The following is a 25,338-nucleotide window of genomic DNA, read 5'->3' as shown; positions in this document are numbered from 1 at the left end:
CCTTGTATTCTAAATAATTGAATTGTTGATAGTTATACTTTTTTTTCAATTTTTATCGAGCAGACCGAAACACTTTACAACGAGATCGAGCAAAATTTCTACTATAAACCGGAAAAAGTGGAACCGCTGTTTAAGAAAGCGGGCGTTCACGATCTGAGCGCACTTTTGAAGCGCTGGCTACGGGAACTACCTCAACCTTTGCTGGCAAACGATTTGGTGCATTTATTCTATCAAACGAATGGTATAATTCAACACAAACCCTTCAGAACGAAGGACCGAAGTACAAGCTTTTGTTCTCTTCTACCGTTCTAGTTCTACCTCCACATGATCAGTACAAAGCGTTGGCTGTGCTTTGTCAGCTGTTACCACACGAGAATCGGAACACCCTCCGGGAATTACTGAACTTTTTCCGGCTAGTCGTGGATCTGCAGGACTCGAACAAGATGACACAACAGAACGTTGCTACCATAATTGCACCCTCGTTCTTTCCACCGAGGTATTCAGAGTTCGAAACTTCATGAAACCAGAAGACAATAATGTACTTTGTTTTTCAGATTTATACATCCACCGGACAAGAGCAACATAGGAGCTCAGGTCCGCATGGCAGCGCAGTGTTGTCATCTCACTAACGTACTCATCACGCTCGCCGATGCTCTATGGCTGGTGCCAAATCGTCTAATCGACCAAAGCAAGATGATCAACAAGAATGGACAGGTAATCTATTGGAAGAATTCAACAAGTTTTGAAACTAATTTCGATTCCCATTCCAGCCGAAACGCCAACTAACACGAAAAGCCAAAAATCTTCCTACAAACAGCAGTGACTTTGTCATCGATACCAACCATATCCACAGATTAGTCATCTAAGCCAGAGTGCTGCATAAACTATAAGCAATAGGTTTTAAGCTCGATAGACAACGGTTCTAGTACTCCACTTTACTTCCAAAATGCAACCATTTAAATCCAATTATAATAGACTGCTAAATATGTATGTACTGACACGGTACCGAATTTACAACCAGAAAGAAGAAACGCGAATTTAATACACTAACTGCTGAACGATGCAGCGAGTATATTTCTAAAAAAAATCTCCGATGTGTGTAACTTTGCATTAAGAAATGCTGCAGTTTATGGCAGTCTATTACCATTGCTACTCTAATTCAGTATAAGTTTCATTCAACGTGTGCCCGTGTGTTGCGTGCGTGTGTAAAAGGGGGGAAAAGTTTTTTTTTCTATCTAATCTACCGAAGCTGGAAAATTGGCTTCTTCTGTTTATATGTTTAATTTGCCGACGGCGCTCCAGATTCACATGGAACCGAACTAAAAATAGAATATAACCTAAACTTTCCGGTTCAAATTAACGATCTGTTTGCTGATCTGATGCTATCTTTATAGAAGGAAAACCGAGTGCAGATTGCAACGGTGCCACTTGGGTGGCACCGTGTCTTACTTAAAGAGAGGTGATCTACTCTTTTTCTCATTATAGGATAGCAAAAAAAGGTAAACCGTATATAAGTTGTACCATTCGATGATGATAGTCATGAAACTGTATATTTATTACGGTGATATAGTCAAAGATTGTAGATGAGAGTGGGGCAAAATAACCGCTTTGCGCGGAGTAAAGTTTTTTTTAATCCGTTTGGGGATTCAAACAACTGGGGAAAAAGGGGAGTTAGATTGTATTTTCATTTCTTAAGACTACAACAGTGCTTGAAACATGCATTAAATTATGTTTAAGCAACGCTTAGGAACTTTTTCGAAGAAATTCAATTCTTTAAAATAATAAAGTTGGGAGAATGAAATGGAGACGCACGGTGTTTTATGTAAAAAAATCAGCTTTCCATTAAATTCTAAGCAAATTGCATACCATAAAAACACAAAAAACGAATATTTTCAATGTTTTGCAATTATGAAGAACTCTTTAATGCTCATTCATTGAAATACTTTTCATTTAATATCAAAATCATTAAAACCGGTTCAGTGATTCAAAAGCTATGAATTTTTAAATATACGAAAGGTTAGAAAAATTGGGATGATTAAGTTTAACCTTTTAAAATCACTTATTTGAGCCATTGCAGTAAGTTCTTTTGCCGATACGCCTATAAAATTAAGCAAACGTTTTTAATTAATTTATTTAAGGGGCATTCACGCCTCTCACGCCGAGGACCCGGGTTCAAATCCCAACCCCGAAGAAGTCATGAATGACATAATCTAGTGACTATAATCTAACAAAAAAAATTATTTAAATATTCGAAATAGCATGGTTTAGGAAAAATCATAATCATAACAGAGAAACCAATAGAAAGTAGTAATTGCAACCAATTACTCTTAAATTTTACACAGTTGTTTGGAAACTTAAAAGGAAATAAAAAAACTTTATTCTCGCTTGCTACTATAGAGTTCATGTGTTCTTCCAGGAAAATGTGCCCCACCCTATTGTACATACCCGAAGGAGCCCCGCAATTATTGATTACCCTGTAGTACTACTACCTATATAAAAGTGTGCAAGCGAAATATTGATAAAATAAAGCAAAACTGTAACATACTTTGAATTTGTTTGTTTTTTTCCCTTCTAAATTCTGTTTAATACAGGCAGCGATCATTTGAAAGAAATTCATTTTTTAGTTTTTAGTAAAAGTGAAATTATTTTGCAGCCAAGTGATGGTTGAGGGAGGTGAAAATCGTCTGAGCCCACCATATTATCCCTAGGTTCCCTAGGTTCCATCGTATTTCGCCATGCTGCGGAGCAGTACAGAATAGAACTTGAACAACGTAAAACACATGGAAAATCTTGGTCTGGATCAAAAAAGTTGGCTAAAGCGCTAAAAATGCCAAACCAACAGTGTGTAATGCTCTGAAGGGTTATAAGGAGAACCTAGGTGTGAAAAGATGGCAAAGAACTTTCAAGAAAGCCGTAACTAGGTACCGAGAGCTGAGGAGGAAGGTATTGAGGTGCGTTAAGTCCAATGCGGGCATGTCCATCTGGGATATAGCTAGAAAGTACGATGACAACTATCCAACCTCGCGAATTTCCTCGCTCGAGAAGGCTATAGGTCTTACAGCGCCAGTGCCAGTAGCCGAATCGGCTCTTCAAGCAAAATTTGAAAGCCAAGAAGCGAGCTAGGCGTTTGTATGAGCAATTTTGACGAAATTCAACGGATGTATTTTGATGGACGACGAAACCTACGTGAAAATGAATTTTAAGCAACTTCCCGGTCAGACACTTTATGTTGCAACTGGGCGGGGCGATGCCTTATGCGACCCTTATGGGGTCGGACAAGACGCCGTCGTGCAAAACCTTGCACGAGAACGCCTCGTACTGAGCCTCGATGAGATGGGCTAGCTTATCTGGAACTCCTCTACGCCTAAGTGCGCCCCAGATGTTTTCGTGATTGAGTCGGTCGAACGCCTTTTCGAAGTCAACGAACACCAGCAGAAGAGAGTCCTGGAATTCGTTGAACTGCTCCAATATAATGCGGAGCGTTGTGATATGGTCTACACATGATCGGCCAGCAAGGAATCCAGCTTGCTGCCGCCGGAGAGTAGCGTCGATCTTCTCCTGGATCCGGTTGAGGAATACCTTACAGAGTACTTTGAGAGTAATACAGAGCAACGTGATGCCACGCCAGTTACCGCATTCAGTTAGGTCTCCTTTCTTAGGGACTTTGACCAATATGCCCTGCATCCAGTCCACCGGAAAAGTTGCGGTTTCCCAAATATTGCTGAAAAGCTTATGCATCATCTGGGCTGACAAAGATGGGTCAACTTTGAGCATTTCGGCTGAAATACGATCTATCCCTGGCGCTCTATTGAATTTCATACTCTTGATGGCTGCTACAATTTCATCCGGCGATGGCGCCTCCGAGTTCACGCGATTTATTCGACGAACTGTAGGCGTCATACGCTGCTGGTTTTGTTGGTCTCAGACATTTGAAACTCGGAACAGTTGTTCAAAATGTTCAGTCCATCGCTTAAGCTGTTCTGTACGGTCAGTCAATAGCTGACCAGCGGCATCTTTGTATTCATCCTGGCACCACTAAGGCGGCGAGAAATATCGTACAACAAACGGATATCACCATTGGCGGCAGCGGTTTCTCCTTGTTCGGCTAGGGAGTTAGTTCAGGTTCTCTTGTCCCGCCTACAAGCACGTTTAACAGCCCTCTCCAGTTCGGCGTATCGTTGACGGGCAACTGTCTTAGCCGATCTGGTCCGCGCTCGCTCAATGCCGGCTTTCGCCTCTCTCCCTCGCCGATCTTCCTCCAAGTTTCATCCGAAATCCACTCCCTCCGCCCACTGCGCGCTTTGCCAAGGGTTTCATCACTGGTCGTGATGAAGGCGTTCTTGATGCCGGTCCATTACTCTTCGACAGTTCCACCAGGTGGCAACCCCGAGGCTCGAGATTCAAGTTGTTCGACAAAGGTCCTTTTCACCTCAGAATTCTCCAATCGGCGGACGTCGTAGCGGCATCCAACTTTTTCCTCCCGTCGTTGGACACGTGCGACGCGCAGACGTATCTCAGCGATAACAAGATGATGGTCGGATGCAATATCAGCGCTGCGTTTGTTGCGTACATCAAGAAGGCTCCTTCTCCATTTCCGGCTGATGCAGATGTGGTCGATTTGGTTTTCTGTTCGGCCGTCGCGGGAAACCCACGTGACTTTATGTACTGGTCTATGGGGGAAGAGTGATCCACAAATGACCATGTCGTTATTACCATAGAATTCTGTAAACAGCTCCCCGTTTTCGCTCAACTCTCCTAGGCCATGGCGTCTCATGACGCGTTCAAGGTCCGCGTTGTTTGAGCCAATCTTCGCGTTGAAGTCGCCCATGTGAATTTGGATGTCCCCCTTCGGGATTTTCTCAACCACGCTGTTCAGCTGGCTGTAAAAACATTCTTTCTCCTGCAGGTCGGCAGCATCTGTTGGCGCATAGCACCGGATTGCCGTAAGGTTCCTAACCCGTGTTCTGAATCTGGCAACAATTATTCGCTCATTTATCGGTTCCCACCTCATCAGGGCCGCATGTGCCCCTGGGCTCAGTAGGAATCCAACTCCTCTTTCTCGAGTAGCATTTTCACCTCGTATGCCAGAGTAGAGCAAGACTTGCCCGGATGATGTCCTGTGTTCGCCAGTACCCGGCCAGCGGACCTCGCTCAGCCCCAGGATTTCAAGCTTCAGGCGGCTAGCTTCCCTTGCAAGTTGAGCCAGCTTGCCCTGCTGGGCAAGGGTCAGTATATTCCATGTTCCGATTCGTGTCCGTGTTTTCATGCTAAAGGTTGTTGCCAATAATCCAGAGAGATTTCTTCTTTCATTTTCGGTAACTTTTTATGTTCTGGTACAGTAGGCTGTTAACCTAAGGTCCTTATCCCGCTGATGGGGCTGCCATCTTAATGTGGGCGGGAGCCACTGTGCCCCGTTTCCTGTTAGCATACGACAACCGAAGTTGCGTACCCCAGCCGGCACCTCGTGGAGGTAAGAATAGGAGTTAATGAACAGAGGTTATGGAATGCACATGTTCACCCTTTGCCAGCCTTATTAGACCGGTAGTTCTTTATGGACTGCAAGCCGTGACGCTGCTCACGGAGGACATACGTGCCCTTGCCGTGTTCGGAAGGTGCAGGGGACGATATTTGGCGCAGCACAAGCTGAAACTGGATAGTGGCGGAGGCGTATCGGTGAGTTACGGTGGATTTTGTCGAACTAGATTCAAACGACAGCACCCATTTGTTTCTTGTAGTTTTGTAGAGTAGTTTTTTGTAGTTTCGCAATCAAACACTCTTCTCTCCTTCAATCGGATTTCATATGAACACATCTTTCTTATGGCAAGCAGGTTTGGCAACCACTTTTCGATACGATTTTACTCTTTTGATTACTGCACCTCAGCCAAGCAAAATTTGAAAAAGTGGTATATGGAGTATTTATAGAACAAGTAATTGTCTACAATATTGCAGAAGAAAGTAATTGTTTATCATTTGTATTTACGGCGCTATAGGGCTGCAATGCCGTTGGTAGCAAAAAGAGCGCTCTTTTTGCTATCAAGAGGATGGCTGCCTTATAGCGCTGTAAATACAAAAGATAAACTATTACTTTCTTCATCAATATTGCAGATAATAACTAATTCTACAAATGCCCCATACATCACTTTTTCAAACTCTGCTTGGTTTAGGTGCAGTAATCAAAAAAGCAAAATCGAAGCGAAAAGTCCATGCCTAGCTTGATGGCAAGAATAGATCGATTTTCTTTTACGAGTTTCACAGATATTGATCTATTTATAATCTCTGTAGATTGAGAATGATAGAGCAAAATGTCCTAAATGTTGAGGTTCTTTTGAAAAATTAATCTAACTGCGGTTTTCACCGTGCAAATCTCAGCTAAAACACAACAGTAAAATGTCGCCAAACCGAACCACTGCTGTGAACCAGATTTATCGAAATGTCTACATATCAATCGAACAGATAAGCCAATGAATATTCTGCTTTCGACACATGTTGTGCCATAGGTAAGCTCCAAACAACTTTATGGACTCTGTAGCAGTCAAAAAATACAGCTGATATACTACTACGATGATAGTAGTTTCTTTACTACTTTGGTACTCACGCATCCACATGTGTACCGTAGCAATCAGCACACATTAATTCATAAGTTTGGTTTCTGGTACGCCTCCCCAAAATAGCATTTTTGTAATTTACAGAATTTCACATGTAACTAACAAGTTAAACAAGTAGAAGGTAAAGATGATTAACATTTAACTTGATTCAGACTGATCTTGAACGATGCACGTGTGTTGTATTTCAACTCGTTGAATATCTAATAACTCGTAAAACTTCGACTGTGAGGATAACATTAAAATGTCGAACAAATTTCTATTTCGGGGTAGCGCATTTCGCAAGCATGCGCTATCGTTTTGGTGGAGCAGTGGAGCACTCGCCTCGCACATTCATTCGTTCGACTACGGCGGGTAGGGGTGTTTATCGCCGATCGTCCTATCTAACTTGCCGGTTCATTCTTCCAGCCAGCGGCTGCATCGTAACAGTAGTGCCTTTCTGTTAGTTTTATTTTATCCGTCAAAACAAAACTACGGTAACAAGTGAATCCGGTTTCGGTACGTATCGGAATTTGCGAGTGAATCGAAAACATGTGTGCAGCTTTGACAGGAAGACTCGCTTTTGTTACAGGTGAGTTCAAGGCCGGACAAGTAGCACAGTTATGTAAAAAAAAGTTAAACCAGCCTACGTCGTTATCACGTAACTCTAATTGATTCAATTGAAAAATGAGTTTACATATGATGCGTTCTAGAATCGAAGTGTTTTCATGAATAAGCCAGTAATTCAATAACGGTGTTTTGATTTAATACCTTAACCTATCTTACAGGGGCTGGATCGGGGATTGGCCGCGTAACGAGCAAGCTTTTATCTCGCGATGGAGCGATCGTTGTGGCGGTGGATCGCAATTTGGCGGCAGCGGAGGAAACAGTGCAAAGCTTGGGGAATAAACAAGATAACGCTGCCTTCGAGATGGATGTCTCATCAAGTGCAAGCATCGAAAAGGTGCTGAAAGCGGTCGTCGAAAAATATCAACGCCCGCCGATGATTGTAGTGAACTCGGCTGGAATCACGCGAGATAACTTCCTGTTGAAAATGCCAGAGCCTGATTTTGATGCCGTTATCAATGTGAATTTGAAGGGCACCTGGCTAATGCTGCAGCACTTCGGTAAAGCTATGGTAGAGCACCAGGTCAATGGATCGATGGTGAACGTTTCATCGATTGTGGCTCGCAACGGCAACATTGGACAGTCCAACTATTCGCCAAGTAAGGCTGGTGTTGAAGCTATGACCAAGGTGGTTGCTCGCGAGTTTGGTCGCTACAACATTCGTGTGAATGCCGTCGTGCCCGGTTTCATCCAGACTCCGATGACAGAAACGCTTCCGCAAAAAGTAAAAGATATGGTTGTTATGCAGTGTGCGCTGCGAAGATTTGGTAAACCGGAAGGTAAGCAGAACTTTCTTTTATGAAAATTTTTAATAGCTATTTTCAACATGCGTTTTTAGAAATTGCCGAGGTTGTTGCGTTTTTGGCTTCGGATAAAAGTAGCTATATTAATGGAACATCGGTCGAAGTTACTGGGGGATAAACAAATACTCCAATCTGGCACATTGTAAAAATCACCAACTCAGGTCATCGAAACAGAAGGCATTTATAATTGAATACTTTCCCCTGTACTCAACTTGGCTTAAGCTTTCGAAAGTTCACTCCAAGTCAAATAAAAAATATTTTTTAACTCTAACCTTGTAGGTACTATTTAAGATGAGAACTTACTTCAAAACAATAAATGAAACAAATAAGGAACAAATTTTAAAACAACGATCTTACAGATAGGGTTGCCAACCGTGAAACAGCTGACACAGATTCAAATTACTGGACGCAGCACAATTCAATCGTTCGACTTGTCCTTCCACTGAGGTATATTTTTCGTCCTCCTTCCCGTTGAGTTTGTCACTAACTCGCAGCAGCGCACGCTCGGCACTGATGTTCACATTGGCCGAGGTTGCACCACCATCGAACCGGTTACCTTCGCCGTACATGTCGGCCATCTGTTTTCGGGCAGCTTTTTTGTTCGAAAGAACATTCCACGTGTACAGCGGATCATACAGAAGCACCTCCAATATTGTCATGATCGGCGAGTGATTATTGCGCAAAATTTCCATCGTTTTCTGGCAGGATCTGCAAAAAATTAGATGAAATGTTATTAGTCTCAATTACAAAAAAAATGGCATTGATTGAACGTACTTCCTGAAAATTCCTTCGATTCCACTAACACCCATCCCAGCGACAATGTCTCTGGTCAATCTAAACGGAATCGTTTCCGGTGTGGGTAAGTTTTTACCTAATTCAAAGGCGATTCCAAAATCAATATGGATAACCTCGGCAGTTTTTTCATCCACCAGTATGTTCTGCACATGCCGATCGCCAATTCCCAGAATATAACCAACCATCGACGAGACCGCAACACTTCTGGTATAACAAAGCCGCCGTTCGAACCACGTTCCCGGCAGAAGAAACCGTTCCAGGAAAAAGTGTTGAAAAACGGGACTTAATCGCTGGCAAATTTTCAGAAACTTTTCCTGTTTGGTCCGTGTCGATGATTTTGCCAATTCAGCAAAGGCCTTTCTCGCTTCTAAGGGAGTTAAATCTTTGGGTCGGTATCGTTCGTGCGCTGGAATAACCCAAGCACCGAACGGAAGAGTATTCGAGCACCATTCCAGGATTCCACTCTGACGGGAAAGTGGCACCACCTTGTAGGTCCGTACCGTCAGCTTTCGCTTGTTTGCTTCCTTATCATGTCGCAATAGGATGTTTAAAATGTTAAACACCTGCTGCATAACTGCATCTTGCCGCATGTCATCCTTTCCCTTCAGAAGCTGTATTCGCTCTTGACCGTCCGTACATTGACAGACTAGCTTCTTCGGAGCATTGATACCACCGACACCTTGGATTTGATCGTCCCACTGAACTATACCTGCAAATGACAATCATGCCGTAGAATTATAATTTATTCTGTACTTAGTCGTGTACTTACCAATAATCTCATTGTAAGTTGCATTTTCTTGCACTTTAAGATCCACCGTAGGACAGTGTATCTTGTCTAGTTTTCTACACTTTCTAAGCGCATCCTTGGCGGTCATTGTGTAGTCACTGAATCCCCTAGCACTTCCCAAAGTTTTATTGGCCATCTCTATTAACGCCAGGTTCATGTCGGTATACTGATCAACAATCTGGGAGATTTTCGCATTCTTTCGCAGTTTGTGGTACAACGCTTGGGCTCCCAGCAAACGTTCGTCATCTTTCGGTACTCTGAAAATGGAAATTTTTCAATACTATTGACCTGCTTCGTGTTAATTCGTCTAATAGTATGGTTCGCTAAGCATGTAGTAAAATTTTTTGGGCGTAAGGGCTTGCCTAATTAGCAATTTTATGAACATTGTTCCGTTTCTCATCGAATGCAAATAAATCGTAATAGCGACCTAACCAACATAACAACAGAAGCAACATTGCCAAAGGAAAATCACGAAAACAACGACAGAGACGTTTCAATGCGACCTTGAGGCGCAGGTGTTTATACTGAGTACAGGGAACTCCAAGGCACCACAGCAAGATGCTTTCCTATGATCTGACTAAGCACTAGAAGTTCGAGAAAGCGAATATTCGACTTTTGAGAATCTCTGCTTCGACGCATCTAACACTGTTGAAGAGTTGCTGTTGCAAGCAATGAAGTCAGCATCGACGCCGAAACCGTCCCAACCACAATTGGTCTTCCAGCAGCAACCATTGAAGATACCGATTCCAACGTTCAACGGGGGGAGGGAACTCCGAAGCCGCAAGACTACCGAGTCTGCTTTAATAAGCCAGTGGTCGTGGGTTCGAATGTTAGTAGGATCAGGCCATTCGATATCAAGTGACATTAGCATGAGTTTATACTCAGGCACAGGCCCCTCGTTTACCCTTCCTTCATGCTGAATTCTATATTTACCCACCGAAGCCTCTTGATAGTGCAAAAGTCCCTCCTATAGTTAAGTGTACTGGTCAGAGGAACGAATGAGTCCTCGCCAGAGACAGCTATAATATAGGATAATACTGGCAGCGAGGAATAATTGGGTAAACTAGATCAGGATTTGAAGGAAGGGTAAACCCCAATACACACAAGCGGGCATAAAATTTAATAAGCATATCGCTCATTCAATAGCGAATACCGTCATCCGGGGATACTTGCAACAGTTTTGAACTTTGACTTAGTATAACTTTCGAAGTATACCGTTTAGGTGCAAGTGTAAGTAGCCAAAGCTGGTATAGTGGTATAGTACTTTTGATTTATGATTATGAGAAAAAATATAAACTAAATGAATCTGTTGAATGAATCAAAAATAGAGGTGTTGCAAGATACTTGCAACACTTTTCTGATTTTGCGTTTATGATTTTATTTTTGATTTTAAACCGCGAATGACTAGTTTTAGATATTTTGAATGTATTTGTAGTAAAACAAGAGATACTGGAGGCGTTTTTTGTTTCCCAATTTCGTCTATCACTTTTTAAAGATATTCGGTGAAAATGCAGCATGTCGGCAAACTCCAAATTGCCGTTTGAAGGCACATGGAATTTTTCATAATTTTAATTTTTCTGGAGATGGCGGTAGACAAAATAGCATCGTACAGTTGCAAACTTACTTTGTACATACTGTCTATTACGATAATTTTCCTTTCTACAAGTGCTGCAAGTCGCGCCATATTGGAAGTAGCAACACGAATTCATCGTTTCTTTTCCAAGTTCAAAATATAAACAAAGCACAAAGTTGCTATTTGTTAGCTTATATGATGCACTAATTGTGTACAGGAACCAAAGGATAAAAAATAATTTCATGTCAATGAACTGACGCAACTTTGCACATCCATTTTTCCTACTCTGAAAGTGAAATTATTTTCTAATCGTATAAAATCAAGCAAAACAATGATGTAATGGATTAAACTTAACTAAACAATAGGTAAACGTCCCTTCTTTAAAATGGCATTGGGTACAAATGGTTATGTTAACAAACAAATGCGTTAGAGCTGTCAAAAGCGCGATGCGCTGAAGTGTTGCAAGTAACCCCGGTGTTGCAAGTATCCCCGGATGACGGTATATCAAAAATAAATGCAGTGCAGGTCATACAGCAAACACCCGGGCGGTATCACAATAGATCAACTATACTGATCATAGTGATGAGTCCACAGGAAAAAAAAGGTTGAACGGAAGCTATGCCCGAAGTTTAAGGTCATTACCGACGATTTGTTAACCAACATTTTCTGGTGAAGCAGTACGAGTTACCTTTAAGGGGCGTGCTTCGAAGTTAATATTCCAGAAGAGATAACAGATGAGGCGATACCGGAACTGAAAACTACCTTCGCCTCCATTCGTGATAACCAGTATGGATCAACCGGCCCCTTCTAGATTAAACAAGGGTCACGTCGTCCAACGCTGGTCATAGCGTACTTAGCTAAGACTTTTCAGCTGGAAGACGTCTCCAATTTGAGCACCGATGCTTTTCTGGCATCTTCAAGGAGGTTAATCGCTCGCTGTGGTATGATTTATCAATTGCATTCGGATAAGGACAACTTGCGCGGTGCGAATTATAAATTGAACAGCCTATACCAGCAGTTCCAGAATCAATAAGTTGTGAACGCCATCAAGTCCTTTTGTCACAACTCACAACCGTGAAATCGAATGGTACTTCATCCCGCGAGATGCAGTAGAATTCCGAGGATTGTGGGAAGCAACCATGAAATCAGTTAAAATGAAACGTGTCGTCGAGAATTTGAAAGGGATAGTCAAAATTCGCGTGGGCATGATCGTCCTGCTCCGTGACCGCCCAACCACCACTCAATTGGAAGTTGGGACGCGTTGTAACAGTCTACGCTGGTGACAATGGGCTAGCCCGTGCAGTTAGTGTCTTCTCAAAATTTTCTAATTCCTAATTACATTTAAAACTCAGTCGCTTGTGAAAGTGCGATTTTACATTGTATCATTGTATCATCACAATTGCGCCGAATGCATTCAACGTAAGATCACATTTTTCTCAGCGTTTGCGCAATGTTCGTCAAAAAACAATATTTCAACTACTTACTCCGATCGCTCGACATCAGCAAAGGCATAAACCTGGGCAAAGATATGCGGCAGCGTGTGGTAAGCATGATCGTTAGCGCAACGTTCCAAAATGGAGAAAACCATTTTGCCAACACCATCACTTCGATTGTCCAATCGCGGAACCAACTGAGCCAACACGGGCACAAATTTGTACGTGGGTACGACCTGCAACGACTCGGCACAGCTTTCCGCGAGTGCAGCACTATAATTACCCAACCAAAGGGCAACAATGCGAAAAACGGCAAGATCGCTTTCGACGCTCGATTTCCGTGAAAAGGACGAATAGTAAAGCAGTGCCATTTTGAGGTAGTTTTCCATATCGGACTGCATCATTTTAATCGACTGCTCGTCACGGGCGGCGTTTTGCTTCGTCGACATTTTGGCTCGTCTCAAGTTGGAGAGTTTTTCCTTTTCCGACTCTTTGGTGCTGGCTTGCTCGGCCTCGATTAGAGCTAGTTCCTTTTTCAATTTTTCCAAATTGATTTTTTTCAATTGAAATTCCGTCGAAGCAAAGTGACTTTTTAACTGCAAAAAGAAATTAAGTTTAAGATTAAATTCTACTATATTAAACGGAACTAGTTTACTCACTCTTGCAAACTCACGATCGGCATACTTAGCCACAGTGTGCAGTACAATGAAATTGCGATCACTATCCAGACACTTGTTTTGATAGTCCACCAAGGGAGATTCTGCTTTTTGACTAGTTTGTCGCACGGATTCTTCTACCAGTGCTTGTGATTGCCGGAAAAAGTTCTTATACACGTTCTGCACATCTTCGGCATGCGTTTCTGCCAGGAAGCTTCCGTAGATTCGAAAAGCTGCGGCATTGACCATTAAATCTTTGCACTTACCACCGGCAACTATCTCGTTCACCAATTTCTTGGAAAGAAACTTGTCACCAATCGCCCAATTTAGCTGAGCATCTTCTAGCATCAGCAGCGCCTTCACATCATCCGATAAAGTCTGTTGATTCATTGCGCAAATTGCGGTCATGGCAACATCGTGGTGGCCACTCACACGCGCCTCATAGATCAATTGAAAACCTGCATGATTGAGTGCATCTGGAACCCATTTGCGCAAAGCTCGGATACGTGCAGTTTGCAGAATAGTAGCACGCTGCACCAGAATTACTTCCATGAAAGAAAAGTCACTGTAAGGGAGCTGATCTTGACGATCCCATTTATGCAACAACTCTTTCTCGCCATCATTTACCTTAACAAATTGAACATTCATGAAATCTTCGACTTGCTGAAGCTGTCGTAGCTTACAAAGAAATGGATACATATTTTTCGTTGATTCCATACTGGCTACTTTCAACATTTCAGCAATAGCTTTTCTGGCTTCGAATACAGCACCGCCAGTGGCGACTGCATCCTTTAAGTGCAAACATTTTAAAGCTTTATAATGCTGTTTTTTAAACGTTATTTCCCAATCAACTCTATCATTACAGGCTTTCGGAATGTCTTCCAAAACCACATTCCAGTCAGCTAAACGCCACGCGCAATCATAATCCACCTGCTCTTTACCAGCAAGGGCACTTTTGGCTAATCCATACAAACTGGACCGTTTTAAGGCTTCCGAATAAGCGTAACTGTCTGCCTCATTGTTACTAGTACTAGCAACGTCATAGTACAGTAAACTTTGACCGTATCTGCGTTCCAATTGATAGTACTCATTCCGGGAAGCTATTGGATCGAGGAAAGCTTTCGCTGCATCATCAATTCCAATAGCCATATAAGCTGTTTTCATGATAGACATCAGCTGAGGATCCTGTTTGCCAGCGTCAGCGACCGTTGAACCTTCGCTTTGCTGTTCGAGACACCACAATTCGCAGTACAGAATGGCTTTAAAATAGGCACCACATCGTAAGCTGGCCGCAGCAATATCCAGATAATTCAATTTGATTTGCTTTTTCGGTCGACTGAAAAAAACAAAAAACTTAACTAATGCATTATTTGGCAAATATGAACTAATCTATTACTTCTGATTATTCAATCGTACGCACTCAACTATTTTGAGCATTAGATTGATAGCCTCCAGATTATTACTTATACAAGCTTCTACAGAAGTATTTGAGATTTTTCCAAAGAATGAGTTGACCTATAAAAATGATATTATTATTTCCCTGCTAGAGCGAGAAACAGTCAAGTAACTTACAAATATTTGAACGTCTTCATTCAAATCTTTATCGCAATAACTTAAAACGATTTGTAGTAATAGTGGAATAATTGTGGCTGCAAAAACAGGCTGTAAAATAATATTGATTTCGCAATCTCGACAGATTTTAATTGAATAAAATTACTCTTACCTCGACTTCAGCTAGCGCTTTTATCACAGTATCATGCAGAAAATCTAGTAACGTCGACGATAAACTTAATACGAAGGAAGCATAGGTCATGCCCCCACCGGTGCTGTCAATTATCTTATTCAAAGGGATTCGCTCTGCCGAGCGTTCGAACAAGTTCCGGTCCTCGGTTTGGCTTGTCATATAGGGAATGAAAGCGCGCGTATCATCCGTCAATTCCCGATAGATTTTGTTCCGGAAAAGGTGATAACATACCAGTGTAGCTTTTTCGACAATCATCAAGTCGCTAGATACGATGAGTTTGTTCAACTCCGTCAGAAGAACTCGCACTAGCAATGCTATGGCATCTCCGCAACACTCCAAGGGCTCGTAAATTTCCGTATCAGTATCAGGTCGAAGTAGTAGTGTAGCTAAATCGATGGGTCCAATCTCTCCCAGACAGCGCAGCGCTTCCACTGTGTGACTATCGTTTGAGCCATTGCGGATTTCATCCAACAGCACATTAATCAATCGTAAAATAATATTTTTTGAACAACTATCCGAGAATCCATTGGAAGCCTCGAGTTCACTGCACAACTCTCGCAAATTCTCTTTCCTATTACACAGCAATTCCCGCACGGTAGTAAGCTCTTCATACTTCAAACTTGGCAGCTCCAGGATACGATCAATACTCTCGCTCAACGTAAGCTGATGTTGGGTTTCCTTCAATTTTTCCAGCGCTTGACGAAGTTCGGTGAAATCGTGAGCATCCGGGAAGTAGTTCAACTTTTTGACTCCATCGCCCAATAGAGCGTAACTTTCAATCACCATCAAATTCAACAGATTCAACACCTTTTGGGCAACACGAGTGGATGAGCCTTGATCGTATACTACCAGCAGGGAAGAAACCAAAAAGTTAAGGTATGGCTCCAAATACTCGGCGCAACTGGATATGATCTTTGCGACAAAGTTTGTTAACATATTTAAAATCGCCACATGCAGAAACTTATTGTCCATCATGCTATGGCAGAGGAAGTAGCAAATGTCTCTTATTAGATATTGCTTCAGATCAACCGAACGTTGCTGGCCGAAATAATCCTCCAATAGTAGATCCAATAACGTGGAGTATTTGAAAAGAACTGTAAGCTTATCTTCCGTCACTTCCGAGTGTTGAAGTTTTAACTTCAAAAACATAAAAATTCGTTCTACAACGGAAGGGTGCTTCGAGCAAAGATACGTTAGCGCTGGCTGCTTGGCACCGGTACTTAACATGCTTTTAAGGTAATCTAAACATAATGTAAAACTTTCGCTATTTAGCCTATACTCCTTTTCCGCTGTTAAAGTTTCACGTTCGGCCAGCTTCCACGTTCTTTCAGTGTCATGTAGATAATCCAAGAGATGTTGCACAATGAGAACCAATGACTCATCGCTGGTTGTACACAGTTTCAAGTTCACACCGCTTTTGAGGATTATTTGTTCCATTTGTGCTGCCCGCTGTAAATATGACTGCGGCATGTTCACGCAATGGACCCAGTTGGGGATGAGATATGAAACGCATCTCGTAGATATTTGCTGCACAATAGTACGAAGATAACGTGTAAGGACATGAAATGACATAAAGTTTGCTTATTCATTTACCTTGATCATGTCGGGCACAGATTTTCTAAAAATCCTGCAGAGCTGCGATGGCTCTGATGGTTTGTAACGAATAATAGCGAACGCAATAACCGATTGATAACATTCAATAAATTTGTCCAATGATTCACAAGCAACGATACACCATGGAAAGCTGAAATACGAGATAAGGTTAGAAGGTTAAGTAAAAAGATGATCGCAAACGAATTACACATTTTAAGATAAATATAAAATAAAGTCTGGAGAGGAGCATCCCGCATAGTTATGGCTACTCCAAAATCCCTGTTTAGCGCATCCACGTATCTTAACACATACCTTGAGGCACTGCCTTCTTCCGAGGAGTTAGGGGCTTCAACTCTCGAAGACGATTGGGGCATCATCGGAGAGAGGTGATTGGTTTAATGGGGTATGCCAACTAGCGGTGGAGAGGAAAAAACGGCTTGCAACAATTATCTTAGCATTACTACTAGGGAGAACTTGGCCAAATACAGACAAACAAAGAATCAATTAACCACGATTCTGAGGAGCAAAAAGCGCCAGAAGGAGAACAGAGATCGTAAAGAGTTAGAACAATTATTCCGAGCTAATGACACGCACAAGTTTGACGAAGCAGGTATATAGAAGCAATTCTTCGATGAACACCTCAATGGCGAGGTGCCTATGAAAGAGATAGCACCTGATCTCCAAGCAGTTAAACGAGAAATCGGGTTGCTGAAGACTATCAAGAGAGCTATAAACATGGCCAAGAAATGCTAGGCCTTCCAGTTGACATCGAGGTAAGACACTGGTCTAATAAGCCAGTCGTCGTATATTCGAATCACGGCTGGGAGAGGCTGTTAGAATCAATAGGATCGTAGCACTGACCCCGCACTGTCCTGTATTCTAACTGCTGGTTGCGAAGTCCGTCGTATAAAAACAGAGAGTCAAATTTCGATAACGGAATTAGCACCCAGGCTTTGCTTTTGAGAAATGCTAGCAACGGCTCAACACTAGGTTATTTCCAAGGATTGGGAGGAGGAGAAGTTATTGAAGGAATGGATGGAAGGAGTGGTTCTACAAAAAGGGTGATCGACTCGACTACTGTAACTATCGCGGCATAACGTTGGTAAACGTCACTTGCAAGGTACTTTCCCAAATCCTGCTAGGCTGGTTGTCACAAGGCTTCGTAGGGAATTATCCAGCGGAATTCAAGGGGGCTCGCGCCACCACGTACCAAATATTTACCATCCGACAGATCTTTGGGAAATGTCAGGAGTACAACGTGCCCGCGCATCGCACTCTTAATGATTCCAAAGCAGCATACGATACAGTTGATCGAAATCAGTTATAGCAGATAATGCATAAAACCGATTTTCCGGATAAAATGATGCGACTAATCAGAGCTACATTGGATAGTGTGATGTGTTTTGTGCGTATCTCGGGGACACTCTCGAGTGTCGACGGCCAACTACGAAAGGGACCAAAACGGAAGGTAGAAGTTCAAAGAAGACAAACGCGCGCCTCCCAAGGATGGTAACCGTTGACGGCAAAGAACTAGATGGATGGTAGATGAATACGTGTATCTGGGATCGCCGGTGATCGCGGACAAGCGGGTAATCGGACCTACTTTGTCCTTCGCAAAACACTGCGATCATAAAGCATCTACTGACTAGTTCTGTGCACCTTTGCATACGTCGCCGCCGCCGGTGATTTAGAGCCGACGCGCCGTCGAGGTCATTTTCCTCACGCCGCAGACAATTTTACCCACACCGATGACGTAGCTCAAAGATGCCGGACAAAACTTTGGCTGCACACCGTAAATCCGTTTTGTGAATTTTTGATATAAAATAAGTTTAATTTATATTCAATTTAACTGCATTTCAGCCATATTCTGAGTGTGTCCACGCATTCAACTGAGCTAGAAGTGAACAGAAAATACCTTATGAAGAAGAACTCCAGTAATTAACTTTCCGTTAAGCTTTTCGTTAGCGTGGTGACTGCCAGTCATTTGATTGTTTTCATGCAGCTAAAGAACAACAAGTCAGCTGGAAAAGATGGCATCGGAGCGGAGCTTATTAAAATGGGACCAGAAAAGCTGGCCGTTTGTCTGCACCGACTAATTGTTAGAATTTGGGATACGGAACAGCTACCGGAGGAGTGGAAAGATGAGGTTATCTGCCCGATCTACAAAAAGGGCGACAAGTTGGACTGTGAGAACTATCGAGCGATCACTGTTCTCAAAGCCGCTTATAAAGTGCTGTCCCAAATCATTTTCCGCCGTCTATCACCAATTGCGAATAGATTTGTGGGAACTTATCAAGCCGGCTTCGTCGAAGGTCGGTCTACAACGGATCAAATATTTACACTGCGGCAAATCCTCCAAAAGGGCCGTGAATACAGAGTTGCCACGCATCATTTATTCGTTGACTTCAAAGCCGCATATGATACCATCGACCGGAAAGAGCTATGGAAAATCATGGACGAGAACAGCTTCCCCAGGAAGCTCGTCAAACTGATTAAATCTACGACGGATGGTACACAGTGCTGTGTTCGGATTTCGGGTGGATTGTCAAGTTCATTCGAACCACACAGAGGGCTTCGTCAAGGTGATGGTCTTTCATGCCTGTTGTTCAACATAGCGTTACAAGGTGTTATGAACCGAGCGGATATTCTCACGCGGGACACGATATTCAACAAATCTAGTCAATTCGTCTGCTTTGCCGATGACATGGATATTATTGGCAGAACATCTGTGGTGGTGGCTGAACAGTACACCAGACTAAAGCGCGAAGCAGAAAAGATTGGATTAAAGGTAAATACGTCTAAAACAAAATACATGCTGGCCAGCGGAACCGAGGCCGAACGACACCGCTTGGGCAGTAGTATATTGATCGACGGATATGAGTTTGAGGTAGTCGATGAATTTGTCTACCTTGGCTCACTGGTAACGGCGGACAATGATACCAGCCGTGAGATTCGGAGGCGTATTATCAGCGGAAGTCGTGCTTACTATGGGCTCCACAAGCAATTGTGGTCGAGCAGACTAAGTCCCCGTACAAAGTGCACCCTGTACAAGACGCTTATTAGACCGATTGTTCTCTACGGGCATGAAACATGGACAATGATCGAGGAGGACCTGCGAGTGCTCGGAGTCTTCGAACGACGAGTGCTAAGAACGATCTTCGGCGGCGTACAGGAGAACAGAGTATGGAGGCGGAGGATGAACCATGAACTCGCACAGCTCTATGGAGAACCCGGTATCCATAAGGTGGCTAAGGCTGGACGGATGCGCAGGGCAGGGCATGTTGCAAGAATGCCGGACAACTACCCTGCAAAGATGGAGTTCGCCTCAAATCCGGTAAAAACAAGACGACCAGGAGCGTAGCGAGCAAGATGGTTAGACCAGGTGGAGCGAGATCTGGCGGAGAGTACTCGGTGTCCGAGGAATTGGAGAGCGGTAGCCCTCAACCGAGTTACATGGAGAAATTTTGTTCAACAGGCTTTGTCTTAGGACGGCAAGCCACCTAAGTAAGTAAGTAAGTAAAGTAAGCAGTCATTCGCTGCTCCAAACGGTAAAGGAAAATGGATCCAAAATTTGCTAATATATTTTTTCATTGAAGGTCAATCTAAGGTGGTTCTTTGAAGACAGGTTGTATAAAAATCGATCAAAAAATAGTAAAGATAGAACCAAAAGTGTAACGGCAAGTACACTAATTTTTGAAGTCCCGGCGGGAACGTAAAGGTTAAAGTAGGTAAACAATAATGAAGCATTAAAGTGATTTGTTTTACTTTTCAACTTCAGATTGATAATTTGAAGGTTTGGTTTAGACTAATCTAAAATGCGATATTCTAACGATGAAAATACTAGCACGCCGATGCACGCCGCCGACTCAAAATGATTTCTACGCCGCCACCGCCGCCGATTATCTGACCGGCGCACAGGACTACCACTGACAATGTACAAAACCCTATTAGACCGGTAATTCTTTATGGATTACAAGCTGTGGTGCTACTCACGGGGAAAATATGCGCCCTTGCCATAATCGAGCCGAAGGTACTGCGGACGATATTTGGCGGAGTAAAAACTGGAAATGGCGAGTGGCGAAAGTGAATGAATCACGAACTACAACAGGCACTGCTTGGCCCTACTAGCACAGTTGTTGTAAACTAGTTCTGGTATCCGGTTAGTGACTAATTTCAGTCATAAATAGGTTGCAGTAACTAAAAGTAACAAAACTGTGCTACTTGGGCAGATTCCCATCGTACGTTTGGCGAGAGGTGATAGGCGTCGAGTGCCCCAAGATCGAGTTGAATTGAAACGACTGCTTGAAACAGCATGAGCCACCCCGGCTCTATGATGCTGACGGCAATAATAGTCTATAGAGAGAAAGCCACCCATCCCCGATTAACTGATTAGGACCTTGTTAATGAGCGTCGAAATTTCAAGGATTTGAATGACCGTTGAGAGTAACTATTAGGGGGCCTCCGCGCGTGTTTTTGCAAAACTAAATGCACGCGATATAAGCCACGTCAATACTTAATATGAAAAAGCATGCAATGTTGATAAAATATAATATAGGCATTACTCACGATTTTAACTGGTACTTGACTACCCACTTATCGATTATTGTCTCCATGCAGTCATGCACAACAGACACTGCATTAATGGAAGTAATGTCACCAATCAACTTTAGGATCATTTGAACTTTATCTGTAACAATCAAATCATCAGAATAAATAACATCGAGGTATTTGAATTATGTCGTACGTTGTGCAACCTGGCTCAGCTGAGCCTGTTCAACCAGATCCCACGTGGCTTGTTTCCTGATATGATAGCTTTGACACCATGATCCACAGATCAGTTGCAAATATGCTGCCAGCAAGCCTTCCCGTTCATCCCTCGAGAGAACTGACTGCAAGAATTAAACATATCCAATCACCGTTTGTTCATAGGAAGCCAAAGCAAATTAAAACACTTACATCTATTTGAAAATTTACTTCCGAGTACAGCTTCTGCTGAAACTGAAGGAAATCAATTTTCGTATTATCCCGCGAAAAAGCCCATTCATCAGCGAAGAGATACAGAAGATTTTCCACACCACTCATTTGGATGAGGAAGCTTGGTGCTTTAATCAGTGCGACCATTCTAACAAAGATTGTTTCAAACGAATCGAAATAATTAGGATAAGCTTTCAGTAGAAATTTAACCTGATCGTAGATCTTACGCTGTAACCGGACCGAATAGATTTGTTTGTTTGCTTTCCGAAGAAAGGAAAGCAGTACAGTATTAATGTCATCGAAAAGTGCTTCATGTGGACTGACAAAGATCACCAGTTCCGCGAACAAGTCAATGATAGCTTCGGTTACGGCGCAGTTAGAGTGGTGATTCCTGCATACATCCTTAATATATGTTAGAATCCATTCGGCAAGGAAGAACGTAGATCTTTGTTTGACAAATATATGTGATAATTGAAAGATGTAGAACAGATCTACGTTGCTATCGATGTTGAGTTGAACACGATCGAGGAAATCCTTTGCTTTGTTGGTGTGCACTCCATCATATTTCATATAATTTGCAACAATCGCGAGAAAATTATGCTGAATCAGTTGTTCTTTGTTAAGGCTTTCCTGTCGAATCCGATCAATATACCTGGAGTCTCGTTCAGGGGAACTCTTGGATTTCTTGAAAATCCATTCAAAGAGATTTGTAAAATCACTCGTTTTAATCATCTGGTTGATGAGTGGATGATATGAGCCGCTAAAAATTGCCAGCAGTCGATGGGAAAGCTCAGTCAATTCCAATAGCGTCCCAGATTTGAGCCTTTCAAAGCCCAGCTCCAATTCCTGTATTTTGAAGGTGATCTTTTTCGTTATCAAGCACTTCTCGAAAGATTCGTCGCCCAAAGCGCTGTGGATGAGTAATTCATTCAGGATATACAAGTACAGTTCTACATCGCCAACGATATTGATTAAGCCATTATAAAGTGCATCACTTTCCGCTGGTAGAGTATGCTTCTCAAAGTTAATAACTGTGCAGAGTAATTCAAAGTTTTTCTCGTGTATATTATAGATCACAGTCGAATTGTTCGAAATGGTTTCCACTGACGATGTGGTTTGTATAGTTATTAGTTTTTCCACGCGCTTTAAAAGAATGTTTTCTTCTATATTTCGAAGTTGTTCATCAGGTTCATAATACTGTCCACTTTCTGGGTTGTTTGCGTTTAGAACAACGCCGTTACTGGCACTTTGATTATGTTTGGTAACTACACAGTTAACAGTGATTACGGCGACTAAGTGAGCATCCAGTCGTTCTTTCTTGTACAGAATTCCCTTTGCCTGCGTTTCCCTTGATTTTGGAAACAAATAGTTGAACACGCTTTCAACGGTTTCCTGAACCGGTCCAAACAATTCCAATGGCACCGTCTCCAATAGAGTGCGAATAGTAGCGACATTATTATTGGTGCAATCGATTGAATATGCGTAAAAGGCTTGAAGAATACCATTCAAAAATCCCACCGACGGATATTTCCGAGAGGCAATAAGCAGCTGTAATAATTGATGATTATCGGGCGACGATTTGTTGTTGGATGTACTGCACCTGCAATGAAGCAAAAGTTACGTCAAATTTGATTTAATTATTTTCATTTTTCGAGCTTTTACCGGAAACAGCACTCCGCGATTTTTTGCCAAAGTTCCAGGCAGTGTGCTCCGTTAATTAGACTGGATTTAATGAATGCATCTTGCCGTTCAAATTTGACCAACGCTATGCAACATAGGCGAAATGCATTCAGTTGAATAGAAAGATTGAGCTTTGGCTATAAACAAAAAAGCCATTAGTTAAAACATCCACTATGGAAGGCACTTGTTTCACCTGTATCGTGCTCAGTAGATGCAGCAACGGATGGTAGTCTTCTTCCTCCAGAACAGCTGGACATCGTTCAACGATTTCTGCCAGCACTACCAACCAGCGCCATTCAAACTGATTGGAATCAGATCCTATAAGATCCATCAAACTTTGCAGCTTGTTTGCTCGTTTAACCTTTTTTGAGCTGCTGCCATTATCAGACCCTGTTTGGCTCCAGACCTCATCGTGCCAGAAAATCTTACAAAAAATATTTGCCATAGATTAGCCACAAGAAATCACAAAAAGGAATGTACTTACCAAATAACACAGCCTAGCCGCAAACGGAATAAATCCGTCGACGAAGGGCATTTCTCGTCCCCCTACAGCATTATAGGATGCGGAAACATGAGCCCTAATCTCACAACCAACTATAAAGTGCATATTACGAATGCATTTATACCACTCTGATTCGTCCTGTGCGTAATAGAGATCTTGATTAGATCGCCATTCCGAAAAACTTTTCTCTGGATTATGCACTATCAACGCCAGATGCATTAGACGAAAATAAATAGTTTTCATTTCCTCTTCCATTTTCGATTCATAACCCTTAACAAGCTGTGGTATAATATTTTCCGTAAAACTACATATTTCATAGCGAAAATCAACCGCAAGCTGAAAAAATAGAGTAGTTTATTGCACATTTAGGAAATTTCCCATCCCACTAATTACACTTAAGCTGCAACTGTATGCAACTTTGATTAGTTCGTTTTGCAACCGTCCTTTGTCACTCTCAACGATCATCTTTTTTAATGGGTCAAGAAATTTCACGAAATGGGCCTGTACAGAGCAATTCTCCAGACTCCTTCGGACAGCTAAAACCATGCAAGTAACCACAACTTGTTCCTTTATCTGTCCATCTCGGTAAAGCTCAAAGCATTGCGTTAATATCACTGAAACAGTTTTTTTTTGTTATGAAGTTGAACAAATAGTATTAAATAACTTACCAATCCACTCGTCGTATGTTATCACGGTTAAGTCCCATTTGGAATTAAGTACATGTTTTTGTAAAATCTGTACATAGCATACTCCAAAGTTCTGCAACATGCTCGGATCGCTAAGAACATCACCGGTGCGCCGAATAATTTCGGAAAATTTAATTTGCGGCTGTTCCCGATTCATGGCCAATTCTACCACCTTCTGAATGACCTTAATGTAGGCATAACATTTACTTTGAACGTTGGTCGCCCCACCACTGGCCGAGGTGCTGGTTTCGAGAAGTTTGCGATTCTGCTTCTGAATACCGTGGTGAGCGGCATCCAGCAGATCGTGCCAACCGGTGTCAAACTTTTGCTCTGCCATGTAGCGCAGCATATCCTCCTCACGGTTGTTCAGCATCAACTCGAGTTTCTCGAAGGCCTTGGTCCGTAAGGAAATTTTTTCCGATCTCATTTCGGCTAAAACGCCGCACAAATCCCGATCCAGTACGGCAAGCGACGACATTATGGCGTGGTGGTTACTGCGAACGAAAAAATGTAACTGAAATCAAACACCACTTCCGCTATTAGAGTTATGTACTGTATAGCTGAGTAGGTATCTATAATCATATTATCATAGACTGTTCATAAACAAACAAACGCCTATTAATAAATGCAACTTTCTTCTATCAATTCAGTTATACTGGTTATAGCGAAATTTGACTTCAATATGGGGTAAAATTTAAATTTGCAATTTTATTTTTCATAATATTTTGATCCGATTTTTAATTGGTCGAAATATCTCAATTATCATTGAGATGGTCCATGATCTTGAAGGATTTTGAAAAATAAAAATAAGAATACGTTGCTCTGCACTGCATATGTCATTCCCCCAATCAGCAAGATTTGGCAGGATATATTTAAAGTTTACTTCATTAATTCATTAACTTTT

General features: G+C 42.3%; 3 protein-coding genes across 4 annotated transcripts in view; 2 read left to right on the top strand and 1 right to left on the bottom strand.

The window, feature by feature from the left end:
- Positions 1–2,526, top strand: part of LOC128742064 (rho GTPase-activating protein conundrum) — a 182,500-nt gene extending 179,974 nt beyond the window's left edge. For both annotated transcript variants that reach the window (XM_053838260.1, XM_053838261.1), the window contains 4 exons: positions 64–241; positions 313–496; positions 555–714; positions 771–2,526. In XM_053838260.1, the coding sequence (XP_053694235.1) occupies positions 64–241; positions 313–496; positions 555–714; positions 771–866 (618 nt within the window). In that variant the 3' untranslated portion in view covers positions 867–2,526. The remainder of the gene's footprint in view (positions 1–63; positions 242–312; positions 497–554; positions 715–770) is intronic.
- Positions 2,527–7,004: 4,478 nt separating this feature from the next.
- Positions 7,005–8,228, top strand: LOC128743287 (estradiol 17-beta-dehydrogenase 8). Its single transcript, XM_053839836.1, has 3 exons — positions 7,005–7,173; positions 7,370–7,987; positions 8,047–8,228. Exons 1-3 carry the CDS (start codon positions 7,134–7,136, stop codon positions 8,127–8,129), a joined length of 741 nt encoding a protein of 246 aa, XP_053695811.1. The 5' UTR covers positions 7,005–7,133; the 3' UTR covers positions 8,130–8,228.
- Positions 8,229–8,364: 136 nt separating this feature from the next.
- LOC128741494 (serine/threonine-protein kinase ATM) lies at positions 8,365–24,912 on the bottom strand. The gene is made up of 17 exons (XM_053837360.1): positions 24,417–24,912; positions 24,142–24,362; positions 23,731–24,084; positions 23,440–23,670; positions 23,229–23,383; positions 21,549–23,166; positions 21,337–21,481; positions 21,159–21,279; positions 16,593–16,743; positions 14,979–16,526; positions 14,828–14,917; positions 14,652–14,770; positions 13,259–14,591; positions 12,651–13,195; positions 9,576–9,850; positions 8,786–9,515; positions 8,365–8,719 (listed from the first exon to the last, which is right to left on the bottom strand). The coding sequence occupies exons 1-17, from the start codon at positions 24,910–24,912 to the stop codon at positions 8,365–8,367; spliced, it is 8,487 nt and encodes a 2,828-aa protein (XP_053693335.1).
- Between the last annotated feature and the right edge of the window lie 426 nt (positions 24,913–25,338).

The sequence above is a fragment of the Sabethes cyaneus genome, chromosome 3 (assembly GCF_943734655.1).
Source record: "Sabethes cyaneus chromosome 3, idSabCyanKW18_F2, whole genome shotgun sequence".
Lineage (NCBI taxonomy): Eukaryota > Metazoa > Arthropoda > Insecta > Diptera > Culicidae > Sabethes > Sabethes cyaneus.
The sequence above is the reverse complement of the archived record's forward strand: the minus strand, read 5'-3'. Positions and strand labels throughout refer to the sequence as shown.

Excerpts from the sequence above, each read along its gene's own strand:
- LOC128743287 (XM_053839836.1), top strand. The coding sequence starts at position 7,134 with ATGTGTGCAGCTTTGACAGGAAGACTCGCTTTTGTTACAG. Across the intron at positions 7,174-7,369 it reads AAGACTCGCTTTTGTTACAG|GGGCTGGATCGGGGATTGGC; the intron begins GTGAGTTCAAGG and ends CCTATCTTACAG. Across the intron at positions 7,988-8,046 it reads AAGATTTGGTAAACCGGAAG|AAATTGCCGAGGTTGTTGCG; the intron begins GTAAGCAGAACT and ends ATGCGTTTTTAG.
- LOC128741494 (XM_053837360.1), bottom strand. The coding sequence starts at position 24,912 with ATGTCGTCGCTTGCCGTACTGGATCGGGATTTGTGCGGCGTTTTAGCC. Across the intron at positions 16,744-21,158 it reads GTCAAGTACCAGTTAAAATC|CTTTCCATGGTGTATCGTTG; the intron begins GTGAGTAATGCC and ends CTCGTATTTCAG. Across the intron at positions 14,771-14,827 it reads ATGAAGACGTTCAAATATTT|GTCAACTCATTCTTTGGAAA; the intron begins GTAAGTTACTTG and ends TCATTTTTATAG.